Source organism: Apis florea, unplaced genomic scaffold (assembly GCF_048593485.1).
Source record: "Apis florea isolate Af1SG1 unplaced genomic scaffold, ASM4859348v1 contig_3696_pilon, whole genome shotgun sequence".
Lineage (NCBI taxonomy): Eukaryota > Metazoa > Arthropoda > Insecta > Hymenoptera > Apidae > Apis > Apis florea.
Genome location: NW_028256809.1, coordinates 2547762 through 2570039, shown reverse-complemented (window position 1 = coordinate 2570039; position 22278 = coordinate 2547762). Strand labels below are relative to the sequence as shown.

The following is a 22278-nucleotide window of genomic DNA, read 5'->3' as shown; positions in this document are numbered from 1 at the left end:
AAAAATGACTCGATTTACCTCGTTTCGTTCAATTCGATTCAAATTTATTAGTTCGAAGTTTGATGGATTTGATTTTCCCTGCAAAATTGTTCGCAACACGGGCACAGAGTGCGGTACTGCACAGCTCCTGGTTGCGTGCTTGTGCGTCGATAATCGTTTCCAACTTTGATGAAAATATTCGTGGAATAATTACATTATTACATAACGATCAATCTTAATTAATCAAATCTTAGAATGAAATGAAAATAAAATTTATTATATTATTCTTAAAAAATTTGAGTTAATAATAATAATAAAAGTTTCATTAATCGCGTACTGGAATCACGTTTGAACAACTAATATAATAAATAACTAATAAACTGAAAATTTTCATCATAATTTCAATTAAACTCTACCATAAATAATAATTCCCAACAGATGGACACCTACATACATACATATATATATATATATATATATATATATATATATCTTTATATATCTTTAAAAAATAAAAAAATTCACTTGTACACCTTTTTAGAAAACCAATTTCGAGCCAAGCCGAAAGTTTCAAAGCGATTAAAAAGAAGAAAAAAAAAAAAAAAGCCTGAACACCAAGTGACTCCTTTGATCCAACGAATATTCCACCCCCAACACCCGCCTCCCCAACTTGTCCAGAATCCCTCGATAAAGCAGAGCTCGCATCCGCGCGGAGAGCATCAAGACTGCGCATCTGTGAAGCGTATCACTCGTGAACAACCCTGCCCATCAACCCCCTAAACGAGTCGCGCCCCAGTCGCGCCAAATAAACCCTCCGGTCTGCGTCGTGTTTCGTGAATACGAAGAAAAAAAAAAAAAGAAAGAAAGAGGAAAAAAACACACACACAAAAAAAGGAGAAAAAGTTGCAACAACAAGAGGGAATAAGTGACGAACGTTGTGAAAGGGTTGGCCGATTAATTTGACGAGCATGGAAGAAGGTGGACGACCGAGTAACGGGCGGCAAGAGAGGAAATGCACTTATTGGCCAGCGTCTGCGTACTCATATTGATCTGTGGCGGTGGCTGTTGGGGTGTCTACGGGTTGGCTACGGGTGGGACACCTGAAACCTGTCCAAAAATGCATTTTTCCTCGAGACTCGCGCGTATTCTCCTCATCTCGGCCGTTTTCTGCGTCGGTTCGTTCCATTCCCCGATCAGTTTTTCCCGATTCGCTTCATTTCCCGTTCGTGTTGGGTGTTAATCGACCTTGTTTCACAGGTCTCTGTTCCGAGGATGAGGAAAGATTGGTGCGAGACTTGTTCAGAGGATACAACAAACTCATTAGACCTGTGCAGAACATGACAGAGAAGGTGCACGTGAATTTCGGCCTCGCTTTCGTGCAGCTGATCAACGTGGTGAGTGATTTCTCGCCTTTCATTCTCGGGTGTATTGTAGGGGTGGCTGTCAGAAGGAGCGTAAGAGTTTTCTTTTCCCCTTCTTCTCCTCATTTTTCTGCATTCTGCGTGCATTTTTTTTTTTTTTGTGGTTAGAGATTTGAATTTAGGTTACAATACAAGAGTTTGAATTTCGAGGCAGAAATGTCGAGTCGTTTTTCAGAACGAGAAAAATCAAATTATGAAGTCGAACGTTTGGTTGAGATTTATCTGGACGGATTATCAGTTGCAATGGGACGAGGCAGACTATGGCGGTATCGGGGTACTCAGATTGCCACCTGACAAAGTATGGAAACCGGACATCGTGTTATTTAACAAGTACGTAATTAAATTTGGATTTAACGACGCACTCTTTTAATTTTCTCATCTCGATTTTACGTACTCTTTTCTGAAAAAAAAAAAAATATATATATATTGCAGCGCGGACGGGAACTACGAGGTGCGCTACAAGAGCAACGTGCTGATCTATCCAAACGGCGACGTGCTCTGGGTCCCACCTGCGATCTACCAGAGTTCCTGCACCATCGACGTCACGTACTTCCCGTTCGACCAGCAAACCTGCATCATGAAATTCGGCTCCTGGACGTTCAACGGCGACCAAGTCTCCCTGGCCTTGTACAACAACAAGAACTTCGTCGACCTGTCCGACTATTGGAAGAGCGGCACCTGGGACATCATCAACGTGCCTGCCTACCTCAACACCTACAAAGGCGACTTTCCAACCGAGACGGACATCACTTTCTACATAATAATCAGACGCAAAACCCTGTTCTACACGGTGAACTTGATCCTGCCTACCGTGCTCATCTCTTTCCTCTGCGTGCTGGTGTTCTACCTTCCAGCCGAGGCCGGTGAGAAAGTGACTCTGGGCATCAGTATCCTCCTCTCGTTGGTCGTGTTCCTGTTGCTTGTCAGCAAGATCCTGCCCCCGACTTCGTTGGTGCTCCCTTTAATAGCCAAGTACCTCCTCTTCACCTTCATCATGAACACGGTCAGCATCCTGGTCACGGTGATCATCATCAATTGGAACTTCCGCGGGCCGAGGACCCACAGGATGCCGCAGTTGATCAGGAAGATATTCTTGAAGTATCTGCCCACCATACTGATGATGAGGAGGCCCAAGAAGACCCGTCTCAGATGGATGATGGAGATCCCAAACGTGACGTTGCCCACTTCCACTTACTCGGGCAGCCCGACAGAGCTGCCCAAACACCTGCCGACCTCGTTGACGAAATCGAAGATGGAGGTGATGGAGCTGTCCGATCTTCATCATCCGAACTGCAAGATCAACAGGAAGGTGCATCACACGACGAGCAGCTCCAGCGCGGCAGGTGGCGAAGGCCTGGCCGACAGAAGGGGATCCGAGAGCTCTGATTCGGTCCTGTTGAGCCCTGAAGCCAGCAAAGCGACCGAGGCTGTCGAGTTCATTGCCGAGCATCTGAGGAACGAAGATTTGTACATACAGGTTCGATCGAAACTTTTCTTCTTAAATTAAAGATATAAATAATTCTTTATTTTCGTTGTGCTCTGATGATTGACGTGCGTAGAGATTAGGGAGGAATCATTCTTGATTTTATTCATCCTTTCAGACGAGGGAAGATTGGAAGTACGTGGCGATGGTGATCGACCGACTGCAGCTTTACATTTTCTTCCTGGTGACGACCGCGGGTACGATCGGGATCCTGATGGACGCGCCTCACATCTTCGAGTACGTGGACCAGGATCATATAATAGAGATCTACCGTGGAAAATAAATTACTAGGATCTAGGAACGCCATCATCTTCTCGTAATATCCTCTTTTGTATAAAATTATACGTCGAATCTATGGGATGAAATTAGCATTATTTTGAAGCTTTCTTCATTTTTTTCACGACTTGTTTCGAAAAATTGTTTCGATCTTTCTCTTGTTTCTGGATTTCGTCTTTGCTTGTAGAAATTTCGTAAGATGATCACGAATGGATGGCGATAAGTTGAAACACGAAGATTCGAAAATTGTGAAGGAACGAAAAGCTCAATTGCACTCGTCGTATATAATCGTCCAGATTAGCGAGAAACTAAATTAAGTTTCATTCTATAATTCAATCAGTCCAGATTATTTTCTTTATCGAAACTTAAATATCGTATTGATTCTAAATAATTGCGTCTTGAAATTAATAATCACGATTTGAATTGTCTTCCTTCGACACGAACTGAGTGCTTAAGAATCCAATATTAAAATTAATACCCCCGTCGCATCCTAGATGAGTTAATCGGTTAATCGGGAATAAGGAATAAGCATAGAGCGTAGACATCAAATAATTTTGATATTAATCGTGCAAATAATCGTTGCCATTATTGTAATCTAGCAGAACTCGTGTTTGATCAATCATCATGCGATCCAGAACATCGAAGGGCCGTGGCAACGTTCGAAATGACTTTCGACTTTTTTTTACTCCATCATTGATTTGTGGAACAAGTTGGCCGTGCTGTATTTCAATCCAGAGATGGAATGACGATCGAATTTGATTTCGTTCATGAATCTATGCATTTATTAATTTCAAATATCAAAATTATGAATTTTCAAACTTTACAAAAACTTTTCAAATCGAACTTTGCAATTCCGAAACATCTAATATTTCAATACCGATGCGAGCCACAACAACTTTTCCAAATTTTTCAAACAGACAAAAAGAAAGAAAGAAAGGACGCCGCAGCGGAAGCGCACATTAAAAGCACAATGTCACGGCCCTGCGTACACATAATCGTTAATAATAAAGATAAAGGAGGAAAAAGTGGAGAAAAATAAGGAAAGCAACGTCATATACGAATATATATGATACCCACGTAAGCTACGTGTATAATATACAGAAGATTGTTAAAACGGTCATGTTTTCTCTAATAGAAAGTTTTGCTCCATTAACGCAAAGGGTGTTTGTGGTTACCGATTTAACGAACGTTGATTTTCTCATATGTATCGCCTACAGTTGTGCCTCGCGGATTATCCCAATTGTTATATGTGATTATCCCACAATTGTTACTGTATATAATGTACGAACTTTTCCATTTTAATTCCGTTGAAATCTCTACTGTCCACCGATGGAAATGTCTAAATATTAAGTTGTTGCAGATTAAAGTGATTTTTAATACTTTAACGTTGTATTCGATGATCTTTGTTGCTTCGAAATTATTATAATGTCAAAATATGTATAATACTTATTTAAAGATTTACATTTAGATTATATATCGTGGTGAAAAATAATCGATTAAGGGGTTGATGAAAGTGATATTAATCAAAACTTGATTCGATAAATTGAATCCACCTTATCTCCATCGAGATAATTATTTTTCACGCTTATATTTGCCAATTTAATTTTTCACACACATGATGACAGTTTGTTCTTTTGACATTTAAAAAAAAACTGTTTAAACATGTTTAAAAACGTGTGAAAGAAGCATTTGAATTTAATGTTAAAGTATAAATATTTTGTTATAATGTTATAATTTTACAATACGCGATATCGCATTATTAAGAATTTATATTCTCTCTTATATCACTAATTATATCACAATCCAACGATACTACAATGATATAACGCACGATTAAAAATTACGATACATTTAACTAGTTTCAAATCGTCAAATTCTAAATAGTTTTATATATATATATTTGTAAAATAGGGTATATGCAACAACCTAATATTATCGAACAACATTCGCTTCTTTTCGAAACGAAATACTTCTAAATTTGATTAATAAGAAACGGTTCAAATCGCATGTAAATCGTTTTCATAATTTTATACGTAAAAAAAAAAAAAAAAAATAAAATAAAATAAAATAAAATAAATCGATTCTGAATCTTCCAAAGAAAAAAAAAGAAAAAAAGAAAAAAAAAAAAAAGAAACGACCTGAACTTTAAACGGTAAAAGATCTTTAAAAAATGGATAATTTCTTCGGAGTTCGGGTCATGGATGGAAATAAAAGAGAACACGAGACCCACGTTTTAACAAAATTCGTCGTTGAACGTTTGTGATTCGTTGTCCTCGCTTGTATGGAAATCATCCTGATGTGTATGAGATATCATTCGAGATTTAGAGTAACGTTAGGGTGACACGTGTCTTCCTTGAACAGAGATACAATAACTAGTGTTTAGTCCCCCCGAAGTGAAGTGGAGTAATTAGATGATGCTTGTTCATTTCTATACATTTTAATTCTATATATTTTATAGCGTTGTTTCACTCAAGAGAAGTATGCGAAGTATGCATGTGTACGAGAATCACAATGAGACGATTTTAAACGATGATTTTTACGAGACGATTGAACGTTTCGAATCGAATCGTGTTATTACTTGGATTACAGGATGTGCGATACATATATTTGAGAGATATCTTTGGAGGAACGACAAAATTGCAAAAGTACAAAAATGTTGGCCGAGGTTAATTCGTCGAGTTATTAGAAAGATTAATTTGAAGTTTGCGTTAGAAACATCTTGTTATTCTCAAATATGTGTCTCGTATGAATATATCAACATCCTTTAATGTTAAATTGATTTCATTACAAGTAATTGAGGAGTTTTTTGAAGAAGAGGAAGATTAATTTGGACTTTTATGTTTCTTCTTTAAATCTTTGTTTAATGAATGAAATGAATGAAATTTAAAAAGGATTAGAGAGATAATTTTTTTTTAAATTTTTGATATCAAGAGAATACAAAATTAAATTACGTTTCTTTTTTTCTCTTTTTTATATTGTATTTAAAATATCTCTATATAAATTGCGAAAGATAATTTAACTTTTACAAAAGTCCTTTTTTCCTGAAAATTTTCTCCTCAATTGCAAATTAAAATAAGAAACCTTTGCAACTGGCATTTTCGATTAACTCTAGAATAAATTGATCCAAATCTTCTTTGTATAATATCTTTACTTTTAAATACTTTTCTCTTTATCATAATTTAATTACAATGAGTTTTATTAAAGAAAAGAAAAGATAATATCAAATATTTTAGGGTTATAATATCATTTTACACGTATAAATTTTTTTAAAAATAATATAATGCCACATTGTACAACGTTATTATTGTGTATCATTAGCACTTTGGATTTTCAATATATTTTTTAAGTTTCTCATTAAACAATTTAAGCAAACAATTTTTATTAATGTACTCTCCTGTTCATAAGTCGTACACAATTAAATACAATATTTATTAAAATTATATTTAAAAGTATAATTTAAATTTTCTCAATATGTGTAAATATTAATTTTCCAATAATTGTAACAATGCTTTTCTATAAGTATTTTAATTATTCCAAGCATTCCCTGTCTTATGAACATACAGTACATTGAAAAACTGAATTTTCATTTAATAAAATCGAAAAAATTAAACGAATAGAATATTCTTTTTCTATATGATAAGAAAAACTCTGTAAGAATACTCTCATTGATTCTCACGTGTAGCAATTGGAAGCTTATTCCAGCTCGAACTATAAATCTAGTTATCGTTAAAATTAAATGTCTAAGGGAAATCATTTTATCAGCGTTACAACAATCAAACCGTACCATATTGAAATTTATCGCACAAAAAAGGCGTGAGTACCGCTAATTAATAAACATTTGAACGAATTTCCACTAATTTCTTCCATTTTTGAATATACATTATCTTGGCGAACGTTGCATCGTTAATTTCTCAATATATTTCCTGTCACTCGTCTACATTTAGACAAATATTTAGACTGTTTCTTAATTCACCTATTAGATATAATTTCATTCGTGTAGGATTAACACTATATGAATATACAGGACGTTTCCTAATTTTTCGACCAACATTGCAGAAGAATAAGTGACGAGTTTAATGCAAAATTATAAGTGGACGCTTATCCAAATTGAAATTCACAGTGTGCATTCTACTTTGGATATTTTGTGTATTTTTTTGTACATGCATTTCATATCACTTTCACATATTCAAATTTTCATAAAAATTCACAGTCTATTTATAACAAAAATATTAAACATAGGCTGATTGATGAACAAGCAACAAATTTTGCATCAAAGTGCGAAATTTATTCGAAAATAAAACTCTTTTATATAAAGTTTGCAATAAGAGTCCATTTATGAAACTTGCAATTAGATGTAAAATCTTGAAATCTTGAAAATTTAAATATTATCATAAATTATCGTGTAAAATTTATCATTAACATAAATTATATGCTCCTGCAGTTTGGTGAGAAAAATACGAGACACCCTGTATAACTGTATACTTGATAAGAAATATCTCAAATTAGAGTATAATAAAAAAATCATATTAAAGCTACTACTTCAAATTAAGCACGATGATAAGTTGATTATCAACGATTTTCTGAATTCCAAATGTTTTTTCTCTTGATGAAATTTTTAACCATTTGCCAAACCGTTTGAAAAGAATAAAAAAGACAAAAGAGGAAAGAGGAACGTTCGATAGAATTTTTGAAAAATTATCACGAACATTTATTATTGAAAATAATAACGGAGAGAGATTTTTTTTTTTTTTTTTTTCTTATAAGTTGGTACGATGTAAAGTGTTCGAAATTGTTAAGATTTAAAAATAGGAACACGATTGGAATATTACTCTCTTGTCTACTAGAGAAAAGGATGATCGTAATAGCGAACGTATATTAGTTTATCTTGTTCATCACATTACGTATATAAATAATATATAAAGGAGAGGGTAAGAGAGAATAAGAAATATTGTTGAGCCGAGAAGATTTGTACTTTATTATGCATGAGAAACGTTTATGCGAAACATTGATTTCTCATTAAATAGACGTAACATTAAGATAGGTTGATAGGTAGTTCTTTTTATAAGGAAATAAAGATTATTAAAAATGAAAGGGGAATTTATTTTCTATCATTCCCTATCCCGATCTAAAAAAATTTAATTTGCTTCAATTATTTTTCAAAAAATTAAATTATAAATATTGAATCGTATACGTAAATTTTGGAGGCAAAATTTAGAAAGGTTATTTTAAAAAAAAAGAAAAGAAAGGAAACTTCTCAGTTTCAATGAAAGTGAAGAATAAGTAAATGGAAGACGTTTATATTCATTTCATTTATTTCAACAATTTCATAATAACGTAATAATGTTAATAATATTACAATGCGGCGATTACGTGCTCACCAGTTAACAGGGATTTTCATATCGATCAACGTTTCTGCCTCGAAAAAGAGCCCAGCGTAGAAATATAACAAATTTTTATCATTATTATTAATATTATTATTATTAGTAGTAGTAGTAGTAGTAGTAGTAGTAATAGTAATATATTAGTACTATTATTTATCGTTATTATTCCTTAATCTTATTTATTAGTATTATTATTAATATCATTATAATTATTAGTATTATTATTTATTAATATTATTATTATTATTATTATTATTATTATTATTCATTATTATTATCTTACTTAACGTTCTTCAATATGAATTTACTATTATCAGGCCAGGCTGTTGTCGAGGCATAATTTAAAAGTCAAGTGAGATCGAGGGTGAGTCAGTTCAATTGCATCGTCCCACCAGGGTCTACGGAAAAAGGGAGTATCGTTTTCTTTTCTCTCTCTCTCTCTCTCTCTCTCTCTCTCTCTTTCTCTCTCTCTCGCTCTCTTTCTCTCTCTCTCGCTCTCTTTCTCTCAATCTGTTTCTCTCTTGTTGTAAATATTTACTTCTTTTCTCTCTCTCTTTTATTCTCCCCCTTTTATATATATATATATATATATATATATATGTATATATGTATATATATGTATATATATATATATAATATTTTTCTTTGCACACGTAAGCGCAAATTTTTGTAATATTTATCTCATTTTGTCTCTCTCTTTTTCACATATTCTCCGCCATTCTTTCTCTCTCTCTCTCTCACTCCATTTTCTCCTCATTCTCCTTTCTCTCCCTCCCACGCACTCACAGGCTCGAAATATTATTTTCTTTTTTTTCTTCCGTGTTGCATATTATATCGTTCGTTAGACTCGCTTTTTTTCCCCCTATTTTATTTGTTTATTTTTTTTTTTCTTCTATTTTTTTTTCCTTTTACTTTTTTTTTTCTTCTTTTCTTTTCTTCTTTTTTTTTTTTTTTATATATAACTTCGTAACGACTTCGACGACTGGTGTAACGGTGGACAATAAAGAGACGATTCCTTCGTTAAAATATATCGTGTAGGGAAGAAAAAAGGGCGTAGTATTAGGTAGAGAAGAAATAGATTTCGTATCATCGCGTTTCGTATCTCGTCTCTTTCGTCAAAACGACAAGTGTACACCTGTCACCTTTCACCCCCTGATGATAAACGATCATCCTTCTTTCTACATTCGATTATTAAGTTTCCATTTTGATCAAGCTCAATCATACTTATCTACAACACTTTCTCTCTCTCTCTCTCTCTCTCACTCTCACTCTCACTCTCACTCTCTTCCTTTTTCTCTCTCACTTTTTTATCATTTCACACCTTTTCATCTATTTTCGTTTTATCTTTAGTTTTCGTTAAGTTCGATAGATTGATTTTTAAGAGATTAATTAAGTAATTAGCATCTTTCCTTTAGTTTAGAGAGAAAATGATCTCGATTAAAAAGTTCGAGCCTAACTTCTAGTATAGACTACTACCTTTTCAATCACCCCTATAAATTTATACTGCTCGAATTATACTACGTGTCTATTGATTATAGGCTAGCGTTTAATATTCAGTTTACTCGATTATTGATTCATTTAGTTTAAGGTTTATTTAGTTCCTCTCGGTTTCTTCTTTCTTCTCTTCTTCTTCTTCTTCTTCTTCTTCTTCTTTCTTTTCTCTTTCATCACGAATTTATTCGCGTTATTAGCATTCAACACGGTTTTAAATATGCGTAGAGATTACGTTTTTTTTTTTTTTTAATGGTACACGTTTAATACTTCGTTTTTTTGATATTTTTTTTTTTTTTTGTTTTTTGTTTCGTTTCGTTTTGTCCTTTTATCAATTTAGATCTTGCTTTTGTTTTCTTTAGTATTCTTCTTTCTTCTTTCCTTTCTCTCTTCGCTTCATTTCATCATCGTTTCTTCTTTTTTATTTTTCTTTCCCTCCTTGTTTTTATTTGTCTCCAAGCGTGGATGGCCTTTTATTTTTCTCTCTCTATTATTTTTTTATTCGCCTCTTCTTACTTCTTCCTTCGGCTCGGTTATCGATTATATTGATCGTCTAAAGAAGGAAAACAGAGGAGATTTTTTTCTTTTCTCAAAATACGTTGTAACATCATGGCGAGAGAGTGTGAGAACTATTTTTCAAACCGATCATTTGTCCTTCCTCGAAACGAAGGGAACGAGATTTGCCTCGTGTATTCGAAAAATATCGACTTGTCTCTTTGTAAAAATTCATTTTTCCTTTTTCTTTTTTTTTTTTTTTTTTTTTAAATTCAGTTGGCTGTGACGCATTGTTTCTTTTATTCTTTTTTCCTCTCAATTTTATTTTAAACTCGTTACATCTGAGAGCCTCGCTCAAGAAGACTTCCAAGAAAAATCAAGACAGATTGAATCGAACGCAGTAAAAATATGTTAATTATTGATTTTTTTCTTTCTCTCTTTTTTCCCCTCTCTCTTTCTAACAGTGGTACGTAATTCGTTTTAATCCATCGAATTTTCCAATGAAATCACTTGTTAAAGTTACATAAATTCGATAAATATATAATATTTGGGGAAAAAAAATGTTTAATTTAATTATAACTTTTTCGATTAGATCGTAGATACTTGATATAAATTCGTACTTTTACGAATTATTAACGACTATGTAATAATAATTAACATTATTAATAATATATTAAATATATTTTATTCTGGATATTTTCTATAATACGTATAGCATTATTGTTTATATCTTTAAATATTTCAAATTTTATTTTCAAATATCTACAATCTCCAATTGAAATGATTAATCATTCTTCTCGATTCGAAGAAAATAATATAAAAATCCAAGCAAATCGACACTACTTTAAATTCAAACGATCCATCAATCGATCCATCAATTGTATATGATAAAATACAATACTATAAACTGATTAAATATCACACTCCTCGAATTCTCAAATTTTCTCAAGGCTGTTCCCCGATTTCAAATATATATATATACATATTTGAAATCATGCGCTTTACAGATTTAACCCTCGGTCAGCCAAAGTTTTTGCCTCACTTTTGGCCTGTATCCCTGGCAACGTGAACGACATTTAATTCAGGTATGCGGGCCAAAAGTGAGCAAAACTGCGTTCCTCACCGATTCGAGGATTGAACTTCGGGTCGAGACTTGAAAAAGACTTGAAAATTTCGCCTCTACTACATAAATATCACTCTGAACGATCACAAGAATCAAGGATATTCGTTCCTTCCTTATCTTAACGTGTGTACGTGTGCCTTTATCGATTAACAACAATTACAGTCGTTCCATCTCGATCCACGCCGAATACAAATCCCTTCCACCAATTTTTTTCAGTCACCAATTTTAAAAACAGTCTCTCTCTCTCTCTCTCTTTCTCTCTCTCTCTCTCTCTCTCTCTCTCTCTCTCTCTCTCTCTCTCTCTCGCTCGCTCGCTCGCTAATTAAGCGTCTGCTGGGTTCGACAGGCGCGATAAATTACGTGTTTATATAAGATAGCTAAAAATTTGGCACTTGAACATTGCGTGTCCGCGCTAATCGTTTATTTCTAATATTTCTTGAGTAATTCACGCTGCCATGAAGGAAGTCTGCGGCAGTGAATCGCGAGAAATAAAACTTCGCCACTCCACGCATTCCACCCCCCCTCTAAGCATCCCGTAATCGTCCTCGTTTTCTTTCGTTTTTTTTTCCCCCCTTTTTTGTATTCGTATTCTTGTTATTTCTTCTTTTTTCTCTTTTTGTTTCCAGATTTCGAACTGATTCGTGTGTTGTGGATTAAGGAGCTATATCTAATGAGAAATACACTCGACGACAGATAGATTTAAAGATTCAAACGATATTCAAGTATATATCGAGGAGACTTTCACATTTTTCTTAGGCACGTTTGGAAAATTTTTCGATCGATCGGGAAATAATTAAAAGAGAAGAGAAGAAATTGATTAAACCTAAACTCTTCGCGTCGATAAATTCATTTAAATGGGTGTGAAATTTAGAAATTCTCGCAGATACGTTTCTCATTAGCTCCTCGATTATTCATTTCGCGCGACGACGATTACAATTTTTCTCAATTTTCATCCCTGTTCAGTTTTATCCGCCTTGCACGCCACGTTTCGCCGTAGTTTAATTCAATCTCCCCGCAATCTATAGAGAATATACGTGTATGCGTTACATATATTTATATTATTTATACGTGTATACAGGCTCAGCCGAAATGCTTGCGACGAATAGCAATATGGAAAGTAGGTCTTTTGCTTTTTCAACATTTTGAATTCAAAATATAAATTTGTAATGTATTGATCGATAAAATATTTTGCTAGGAATAATTGTATTGCTTGAAATTATTTTTCATTGCTTGTGTACCGCCTCGATATATCACAAAACTTGATTCAAAATTTCTCACGTAATCAAACTTCAGTTCTTAATTGTTTCATTTTTGAAATAGAGTAAAGTAATTACGAGTGTGAAGCTTAACGATACTTCCCGAAAGAAAAAAGGAATGGCTTTACTAACTTTTTAAATATTCACAAAACAGTAGAGTTTCAGAAAATTACTTCAACGAACAGAAATTTTAATTTAACTTAACTTACTCCCTTAAACTGCTCGTTGCCAAACACGTGTACAGAGTAACGCAACGTTTCTATATAAATTTCCCCCTTTTCACAACTGCTTACTGAATGTTCTGTATATAACAAGTTTAACAAGCCTCTCGTTTACACTTCATTTCGGCTGACCTGCCACTTCCTGCGTGTAAAGAATGCGGTCTAATGAAAAACAAACGGGGACAAAGAGGCGTCGATCTTTCGAGTGTCCTCGCGAAATTCGCGCGATTAAATTTTTCTTACTAATTTATACAAAGCGTAATTACACCAACTTCTCGCTCAAAACTCTTCTCTTCTATCTTCTTCGACCTCTCCCCTAAGCGTTTTCTACTCTCTAGCCTCGAGACTAATAACGTAACAATCGAAGCGCGCGTTTAATTTACAAGAAGAAGAAAAAAATTTTTCTTCGCTTCGATTCGATCGAACGAATTCCTTTCCTCTCGTATTCTTTTTTTTTTTTTTTTTTTCTTCTATTTTTCGTTTACTCGCAAAAATGAATCACACGAACACGAGCATATCTCGATTCTAATTTTGATTCTCCATCGATCACAGTATTCTCTTTCTTTTTTTGACACATGTTGAGGGTCGAATTCTCGAGAGTTGATATTCTCCTTCTAAATTCAACGAGATTAATTGAATTGCAACTCGCGTGTATTCGACTATTTTTTTTCACACAGTGAATTAACGATTTTGTTATAAGATATTCGCGGTGAAAATTATTTATTCGATTGAAACTGACGAATTAATTGTTAACTAACTGTGTGGTTTTTTTAATATTTGCGAAGAACGCGATTTCTCTGAATATTTCCGTAAGCTTGGTTGATGACGATCGATATTCATCATACGTGATAAATTCCTCCTCGTTTCATATTTCTTTCTTCCCTGTTTCGATATATCGAATTGTGTTATTCACGAATTACCATGTGAAAGAAGAAGTCGAGCACGTAGAATATTTCTCTAGTAATGGAGGATGTTCAACAAAGTTTAATATCGTGCAGAGTTTATCTGGAAGAAATATTCTCTAAGAGAGAGTTTTTCAATCAACTGTTAGCATTAGGTTTTTATTTTTTACTTTTTCCGTTGGATACTCTCGAAAGTTTCACCCTCAAATGTATTCTAATAACATTAATCGGCCAATCGAGAAAACCCTGGACTCCGTGTGTTTAACTCTCTTGGAAACAGCTGGTCAGAGAAGCGAGGGATTTGTTTTGCCATTTGTTTCCTTCGAGGCGAGGAAACAAGGAAAAGATATTAAATTGTTGCATATGAAATGAGATCGCAATTTCGCGTGTATATAAATAGAATTGAATTAATTGAATTCAAAATTTATTGGCTGAATGTTAATACTCGAAACTGACTAAATACAATGTTGTTGCAATGTATAAAATTATTCTATCATAAAATGGAATATTATATAATAATTTAAAACGTTAAACTCAAATGTAAATTTCTTTTGTACGAAATTACAGATTCGAGATAAACAACGAATGGTTGATAATTGATAGACAATTTCATCTGCAACAACCTAGCCTTAAAAGAAAAAAAAAAAAAAAGAAAAAAAAAAGAAACAGAAGAACGGGGAAGAAAGAGAAAGAAATTCGTCTCGCGTGCCTTTGCATTCGTCTTTGTTTCTCACGTGTCTTGTCAACTACTTCTTTGGAGACTAATCTGCGGAAGACTTTGACGTGCTATAAGTAAGTATAATAGACCTTACACGTTAAAAATTACGTTCTGACTACAGTCGTTTGTTATTCTTCGTTTTTTTTTTTTTTTTTTCTCTCCACTTTTTCTTTTTTTTAAATCTCGGCTAAATAGTAAATCACACCTCGTTATTAAGATCGATTTAATTCTCGCCTAGATACATTTATCGTTATCGTTATCGTCGCGTAGTAGTAGTCGTTAGAGGTAGGTATCGTACATCGAGAGAGAGAAGAAAAAATTGTTCGTTTTTTTTATTCACAACAAACGTCAACAACAACGTTTTTCGTAATCTTTTTTTTCTTTTTTTCTTTTTTTTAACCCGCTTCGAAGTTTCCGAGGATGGGATTGTCTTTGTGACACTTAAACGATGAGGTGTCTCGATGAGCAATCTTAGTTTTATTTCTACCGGTTTACCTTAATAAGTTCGCTCAAAACGCTTGGATTAATTTTACGAGTCGAGTAAAAGACTACAAAGTTTGAGGGAGAAAGTTTCGAAGACCTCGAGTCGACAAAATTTCTTGCTTCCTTTTATACGTATATATATATATATAATATTTATATTTTTCTTTCTTCCTCTTGTTCTTCTTCTTCTTCTTCTTCCTCTTCTTCTTGGGTTTCGTATGTCGTAGAAATATCGAAAGGGGCTACTCGTCGACTCTCGCGTGTCTTGCGTTCGACGTCTGACGATTTCGAGTGTTGACGGTAATTGAACCATTGTTCGGCAGAGGGCGTTTCTTTCGAACGATCGGGATTGGTCTTTGAAGGATATTTTCCGAGTTAAGGCAACGTTGACGGAGAAATGTGCTTGACTCTTTCTGGTGGGTGACATCTTTTATCCCGAGGTTTAAACCGATTTTCTTGGAGTAAAAAACGAATCAACGAGATAATAAAATTGATTGAGAAGAATATACATTTTCATCATTTGTATAATACCCTTTTTTTTTTTTTTCTTTTTACTCTTCATCTACTCGAGGTAATATTCAAATTTGAATTAAAAAAGGATAATACGTAAGGGATAGATTATTTGAATCGAAATTAAGGAAAAATTGATATTAAAGAATAGGATCATAGAGTAGATAGTTATCAGATAGGTAATAAATTTTGAAATGGCAGTTGTATAGAGATATAATCGTTTTACAAATTTTAATTAATTGAAAGTTAAATGCAAATACGTAACAATTTTATCTTAAAAAAAGAAGAAGAAATATTGAAATTCAAGTGAGTATATTAAAAATTTAATCACGTATTATTTATATTGTATATTTGAACAGCCAGTAAAAAATCGTATATATATATATATATATCTATGAATTATCGACGAATTAGCCCCTTTCCAAATTTAACCTTTTTATAATTCGATTTCGATTCTAAATTCGCGATCTTATTTTTTTCTCGACATTTATTTATTTATTTATTTACTTCTCCCTCGAATAGCAATCGTTCAAATTTATTTCGAACGGGACACTCGAAAAATCGTACGCCTGACCCACGTCCGAATACACTTTAATCGCATCACCCTGTACATATGCGCTACTACGATCCTAATAGCGTACCAACCTTTAATGCGTTTTATTTAATTTTTTTTTCTTTTATTTAAATTTCTCGTTAACCATGTTTTATTATTATTATTATTATTATTATTATTATTATTATTATTATTCGTTATTGGAAACGATTCTTCATAGAAGTCGCCTTAATCGTACGTTTAAACAACGTTTCGTTTCGGAGAGAGAAAAAAAAAAAATTTTTTTTCAACATTTCGTACAGGCGGATAATTAATAATAATTAATATCGTTACCACTATTTATTTTATTCTATAATTATTATTGATTTATTATTAATTATTTGTTAGTACTAATTTTATCATTTAATATCATCATTGTTTCACTCCTTTTTCTCGTCAATTTTATCGTTATTATTATTAATTTTAATTATCGTAAGATATTAATAATTTATAATGACAACCCCGCGTGTGTGACAAGCTGAATTTAATATACAGAATATTATATATTCTTTTTTTTCTCCTTCTTCTTCTTCTTCTTCTTCTTCTTTTTCTTCTTCTCCTTTTTTTTTTTAATTAAAGGCGCAAGTCGCGTTAATTTCGCTTCTTCGTTTCCTTCGTTTCCTACCCCTTCTCTCCCCGTTTACACTTTCATTCATTTTCTCATTTCATTTCGTTTAAACAGAAATCTCATCGCGCTCTGATGGAAGGCTGCCATTTTCAGACATTCGAGGACGTCACTGTTTTTGTAAAAAAAAAAAAAAAAAAAAAACTCGTTTCAATTTATAATAGCATCAATCACGATTCCACAACGTAAAATCGCTCAAAAATCGCGTTTGTTGTTATCTTTTTTATTAAAGGAAAAAGAATCGATTATTTTAGAAAAAAGAAAAACCTTTGTTCTCTATCGAGAAAAATTTTTCCAAGAATTATTAGAAAAAAGGAAAAACTCGGTTTAAAAGAATCTCCTTTTAAAAATGGAATGAACTCGAAGAATAATTTTTAATTTCGAAGTTTTCCCTCAAAAGAAAACTTCCAACGTTGTTCGTATAACCGAGCTGTCGGGCAAAGATAAAAGAAATATTATCACGAACAGAATAATGCTCGTCGGAAATTTTTGTTGATAAAAATATTGGATAGACTCTAGACTCGCTTTGAAGGCGAAGTCTTTTTCAAAAAGTACCTCTCTCTTATACCCGTGACATCGCTCGATCACGTGCACGAAAGCGTTATCCGGTTTCATCCTTAACTCGACGTTTGCTGCTTGATATATCGTTATTTCTCGAAAAGGGGAAAAAAAAAAAAAAAAAAAAAAAAAGAAAAAAAGAAAAAGATTTCTCGTTTTCCGTTTTTCTTTCATCGAGTTCAAGAAGGTGGAAACATTTCGGCAGCACGTGCAATTAAAATCACCCTGCGATATCAGCGTAATCATCGACACGATTGTTAAAACGAAGAATAATACGGGTAATAATCGTCACAATCCCTCTGAATTTAAACGTCATTCCCTCCTTTTCTTTCAATCCCGTTGTTTCCCATTTTCCTTCTCTGTCTTTCACTTCGTCGCCTCGATTTGATCGATCATCGGTAACGTCGATACTCTACTTTTCCCATTAATGCGTAGCGCAGGTGTTAGAAACGCGTGTTAAGAAAACGTGTTCTTAATATGTATTCCCTGGAAACAAAACGATCAAACGAAAAGATCCCCGTGAAACGTGAACGAAAACACTCCCCTTTCCCGGTGTCTGAGCGTGTTTATATTTCTCTATTTACTGTTTTACATCTTGTTTGTTTTATTTTACGAATTAACATTTGCATTTTTCTTCTTTTAATTCTCTTAATTCTCTTTAATTTTATTAACGAACGACTCGACAATTTTTCTACCATCTCGTCTAATTAATCTCTAAGACCCTGAATCTCGTGAACAGCTTAAATGCTTGAACGTTTTGAGCGTGATAATTGAAAAGTACACTCGAACGATTAAATTTACTCTCACTAAAGCGTCCGGTTTACGACTACTCGTAAACACCGCGCTGGATAAAAACAATGAATGAGCATTCGTGAGCAACGAATTTAGTTTTTTTTTTTTTTTTCTTTTCCTTTCCTTTCTTTTCTTTTCTTTTTTTTTTTTTTTTTTTCCGTACGTTTCATTGTTCTTCCTCCATCTTTCGGTATTCTTCGTTTAATATATCGTTAAATCATTTTTTTTTTTTTTTTGTTCAGTGAGCAACTCGTTTCGAATTCCAACTTGACTTCGATATGTGGCAACAAGTAAATCTTCATTTATAGAACGAGTATATAATTTATTAATTATCGAACTGCTTATCTCGATTTTGTTTATTTTATACTTTAATATTTTTTTTTTTTCTTTTTATCTTTTTATTTCCTCTAGAGAACGTCGGAACTTCCACTGTTTTTTTTTTTTTCTAAATATTGTTTGCGTCTCTCACTTTTTTTATTTTCTTCACTGAAATTCTATTATATCAACTCTCTCTCCTCTTTAACAACAAATCGCCCATTATTATTATTATTATTATTATTATTATTATTAATATTATTAATATTATTATTTTTGTTTCTTTAAATAATTCTAACTAAGGTCTCGCGTCGTTTATTTATTTATTTATTTTTTTTTATAATATATTATATTCCCGAATATACATATATATATAATTTTTTTTTATTTTTAATTATTATTATTATTATTATTATTATTATTAAGTATTTCAAGTTTTTCTTTTCTTTCGCTCGCTCGCATAACTAATCAAATAACAAGTATCGATAGGCTGGATGTTAATTCCCCCGTTAACAATCAGCGTTTACTCGCTTAAACGTTAACGCGTTTTAAATACGATTAAAAATGGGTGCGCCGTCGTCGACGCGATTCCGCGACGAATGATCCGTTCGATGGCCAATTCGATTAGTTCATCGATATATTTTCCGCTTAATCGCTTCATTTTCAATCACTTTTTATGGGATCGTTCCACGGCAAGCCCCTTAAACGTGTATATACATCCATATTATCCTGGATAAACCTGAAGCTCAATAAAATCAATTATAATTATAATTATAGAACGGATAATGCTCCTGCTTCGACCAATGTTTTTTTTTTTTTTTTTTTAATGGCCAACTCGTATCCCCCATTATTAGCTTCATATATATATATAAATTTCAATATCACATATTGTCGTTTTATGTCGTGTAATTGGGTTTTAATAACACGCGTTATTGCAATTTTGCTTGTGTTTCGCACGTATCGTCAATTTATTATCATTTATCGTTTATCGTTGATGGTTTAATATGAATCGCAAAACGAGTTGCGAAAATCAAAAAAATCAAAAGATTTTCGTGAATGGAAAGGACAACGAGTTGAAATTTCGAGAATTGGAAGATCGTTATTTGAAAACTCATTTGTGAGACTCTGTCGATAAAAATGCATTAAAGGTTCTATGTATATATATATATATATTATTAATTAAAAAATTATAATTTTTGATTTGTTCATGTTTGCCGAGATAAACGTTTTGCAATGATATTATAACATTGTTAATTCTGCGAAGAATTTAGATTGTGCAATTGTATAAACATTTATATAATTTTGAAAATGGTAATTATATTTCAATATTCTACTTTTGCGTTTTTTGGAAGTTATTTATGGATATTAGAATTCTTATTTCGTTCGTCAAACACTTTGATTTACAAGAAAATCAATTAAATATTTAATCAATTACCAAAGTAAAGATTATATTAAATTTTTAATTTTTCCACAAAATAACCGTGTCTTTATTTTTATCTCATTGATTCAATATCTTGGAATTAAATTAAACTTCACTCACGGTTAAATGGTAAATTTCTTGCGGATCTTGTTCATTTTTTTTTTTTTTTTTTTTTCCATTTTACGAAGAAAAATTTAATATTTTTCCCTCGATCGGTAATCAAATTGGCCAAGGAAAGTCTCACGAATCGATCGCGATTATAACAATATAAATCGTCGTTAATGCGACTCTTTCCACCAACTTGAACTACAGCAAACGTGGTTGCGGAAAAGAAAAAAATGAAGAAAACCACCACGAAAACACATTTTTGTTCGCATTCGTTTCGCGATAAGAAATCGATTCCATGCTTGTCGCTAGGGAGAAAGTGAACGTTTTGAAAGAAAGGAGGAAAGGAAAAAAAAAAAAAAAAAAAGAAAAAAAAAAAGAAAATTCCATCGCGAAACGAAATCATGGAAACCGTGGCATTTAAACGCATAGTATCACCCTCGTATCACCTTTTTTTTTCTTTTCTTTTTTTGTAAACATATTTTCTCGCTTTTCTTCTTTTGTTTCTTTTCAATTTCTTTGTCTTTGTTATTATTTTTTTTATTTTTTATTTTTTTCTTTCAATTCGATCGACACCGTGCCAATGTCGAAGCTTGTAATTTAATATTTTTCTTTTTCCGCGATCCTTTTTTTTTTCTTTTTTTTTTTTTTTTTGTTTTCTAACGACACTCACGTGAGATAACCGCGATATTTTATATTTTAAACATTTTTCATTTAATCACTCTTCCCCTACTTTGTATTCTACCGTTCCGGCGCGAACCATTAAGTGTTTTAATTTACTTTTTTAAATTACTTTAATTAATTGATTAGCTGATTTAAAGATCGAGAATGGTTTATTCCACCAATCGAGGTGATGATTATCGGTTATAAGTTTATATCTTCTACATATTTATTTACTTTTTTTTTTTTGCATTTTAAATCGCTCCTTTAATAACATCATTAACAATTTTTTTTTTTAATTATTATTCTTTAACCGTTAATAATAATATTTAAAAGATAACGTGATTGGTTGTCGCGTCAATGCCAATGGCCAAAACGTGCTTATTAGCTTTTTTCTTTTTTTCTTTTTTTTTTTTTTTCACGTTTTATTACACACGTTCAACAAAATCCGCCTGTGAGACTATCCGTTAACGAGATTCCGATGTTTCTTTTCCCTTCTTCCTCTTTTTCCTCTTCTTCTTATTTCGTTTTCTCGCGTTTTTTCTTTTTTTCTCAATTTAATTGTCGAGCATATTTTCGTTTCAAACCGTTTGTTCAAACGCAGTTACTGCGCTTTTCGCTTATTTCTTATTGTTTTGAGCTTCTTTTCCTTTTTTTTTTTTTTTTTTTTCCTTTTTTTAATCTGTTTTACGTTTTATCATTCGCGAGAGGAATAAATTATTCTGCTCTAAGGGGAGTCAAGATTTAGGTCTTCGACGTGCTTTGTGCTCGTGTTAAACACTTGGGAAAATTGCGATTAATCTTGTTCTAAAGAGATATGGTTCTCGTGTGCATCGCTTTTAGGGCGATCGCAAGTGTTGGAAACTTGGTTGCGCGTGTAACTAGTCGATAATAGACATAATTGGAATTATGTTACATTGAAACAACAGCGAGCGACAGAGAAGAATTAAATTTATGAAAGAGATTTTATAGAGGTGTTGAAAGGATATTATTCGAGAGCTTCTCAAGAATTTTGGAATAATTGGAGAAATATGTAAAAATATGGATTCTAGGCCAAGAGTCGGTCTTGAAATTGAAGACCATAAGTTTCAAATTTCGAAGAGATAACTGAATTTATTTAGAAAATAAGCGCCATTTGTTATCTTAAGTATTTTGTATCAAATGCACGATTTATCCTACAATATATAAAATATATAAAATAAAGTTTGAACATAGCAAAGTAATTTCTAATATCTTATTATTCAATAATTCAGTTCAAAATTTCTTATAAAATATCATTGGAAAAAAAAAGAACCACTTGTTTATATTTTTATAACTAAATTCTCTCCAATTTCGTTCTTCCGTCTTGTTTAATTGCCTTTTTTACATTTTGCAGAATCTATTCGTACAAGAGTAGAGTAGTGTATTTATATAAATTTCAAATTTACAAAAAGAAAAATTGTCCTATATTTAAACTCTAACTGATTTTCTTG

At 32.5% G+C, this 22278-nt stretch overlaps 1 protein-coding gene across 2 annotated transcripts; it reads left to right on the top strand.

The window, feature by feature from the left end:
• The first annotated feature begins 746 nt into the window (after positions 1-746).
• Positions 747-7751, top strand: nAChRbeta1 (nicotinic acetylcholine receptor beta1). Of its 2 annotated transcripts, none has more exons than XM_012491764.3 (5): positions 747-1154; positions 1237-1373; positions 1576-1730; positions 1833-2877; positions 3002-7751. In XM_012491764.3, the coding sequence occupies exons 1-5, from the start codon at positions 992-994 to the stop codon at positions 3164-3166; spliced, it is 1665 nt and encodes a 554-aa protein (XP_012347218.1). In that variant the 5' UTR covers positions 747-991; the 3' UTR covers positions 3167-7751. The 2 variants fall into 2 exon arrangements, with proteins under 2 accessions (XP_012347218.1, XP_086770852.1); XM_086914726.1 differs by having other exon boundaries at positions 785-1070.
• Positions 7752-22278: the final 14527 nt, after the last annotated feature.

Coding starts and splice junctions, on each gene's coding strand:
- nAChRbeta1 (XM_012491764.3), top strand. CDS start 992: ATGCACTTATTGGCCAGCGTCTGCGTACTCATATTGATCTGTGGCGGT. Junction 1,155..1,236: donor CTCGGCCGTTTTCTGCGTCG/GTTCGTTCCATT, acceptor CTTGTTTCACAG/GTCTCTGTTCCGAGGATGAG. Junction 1,731..1,832: donor GACATCGTGTTATTTAACAA/GTACGTAATTAA, acceptor TATATATTGCAG/CGCGGACGGGAACTACGAGG.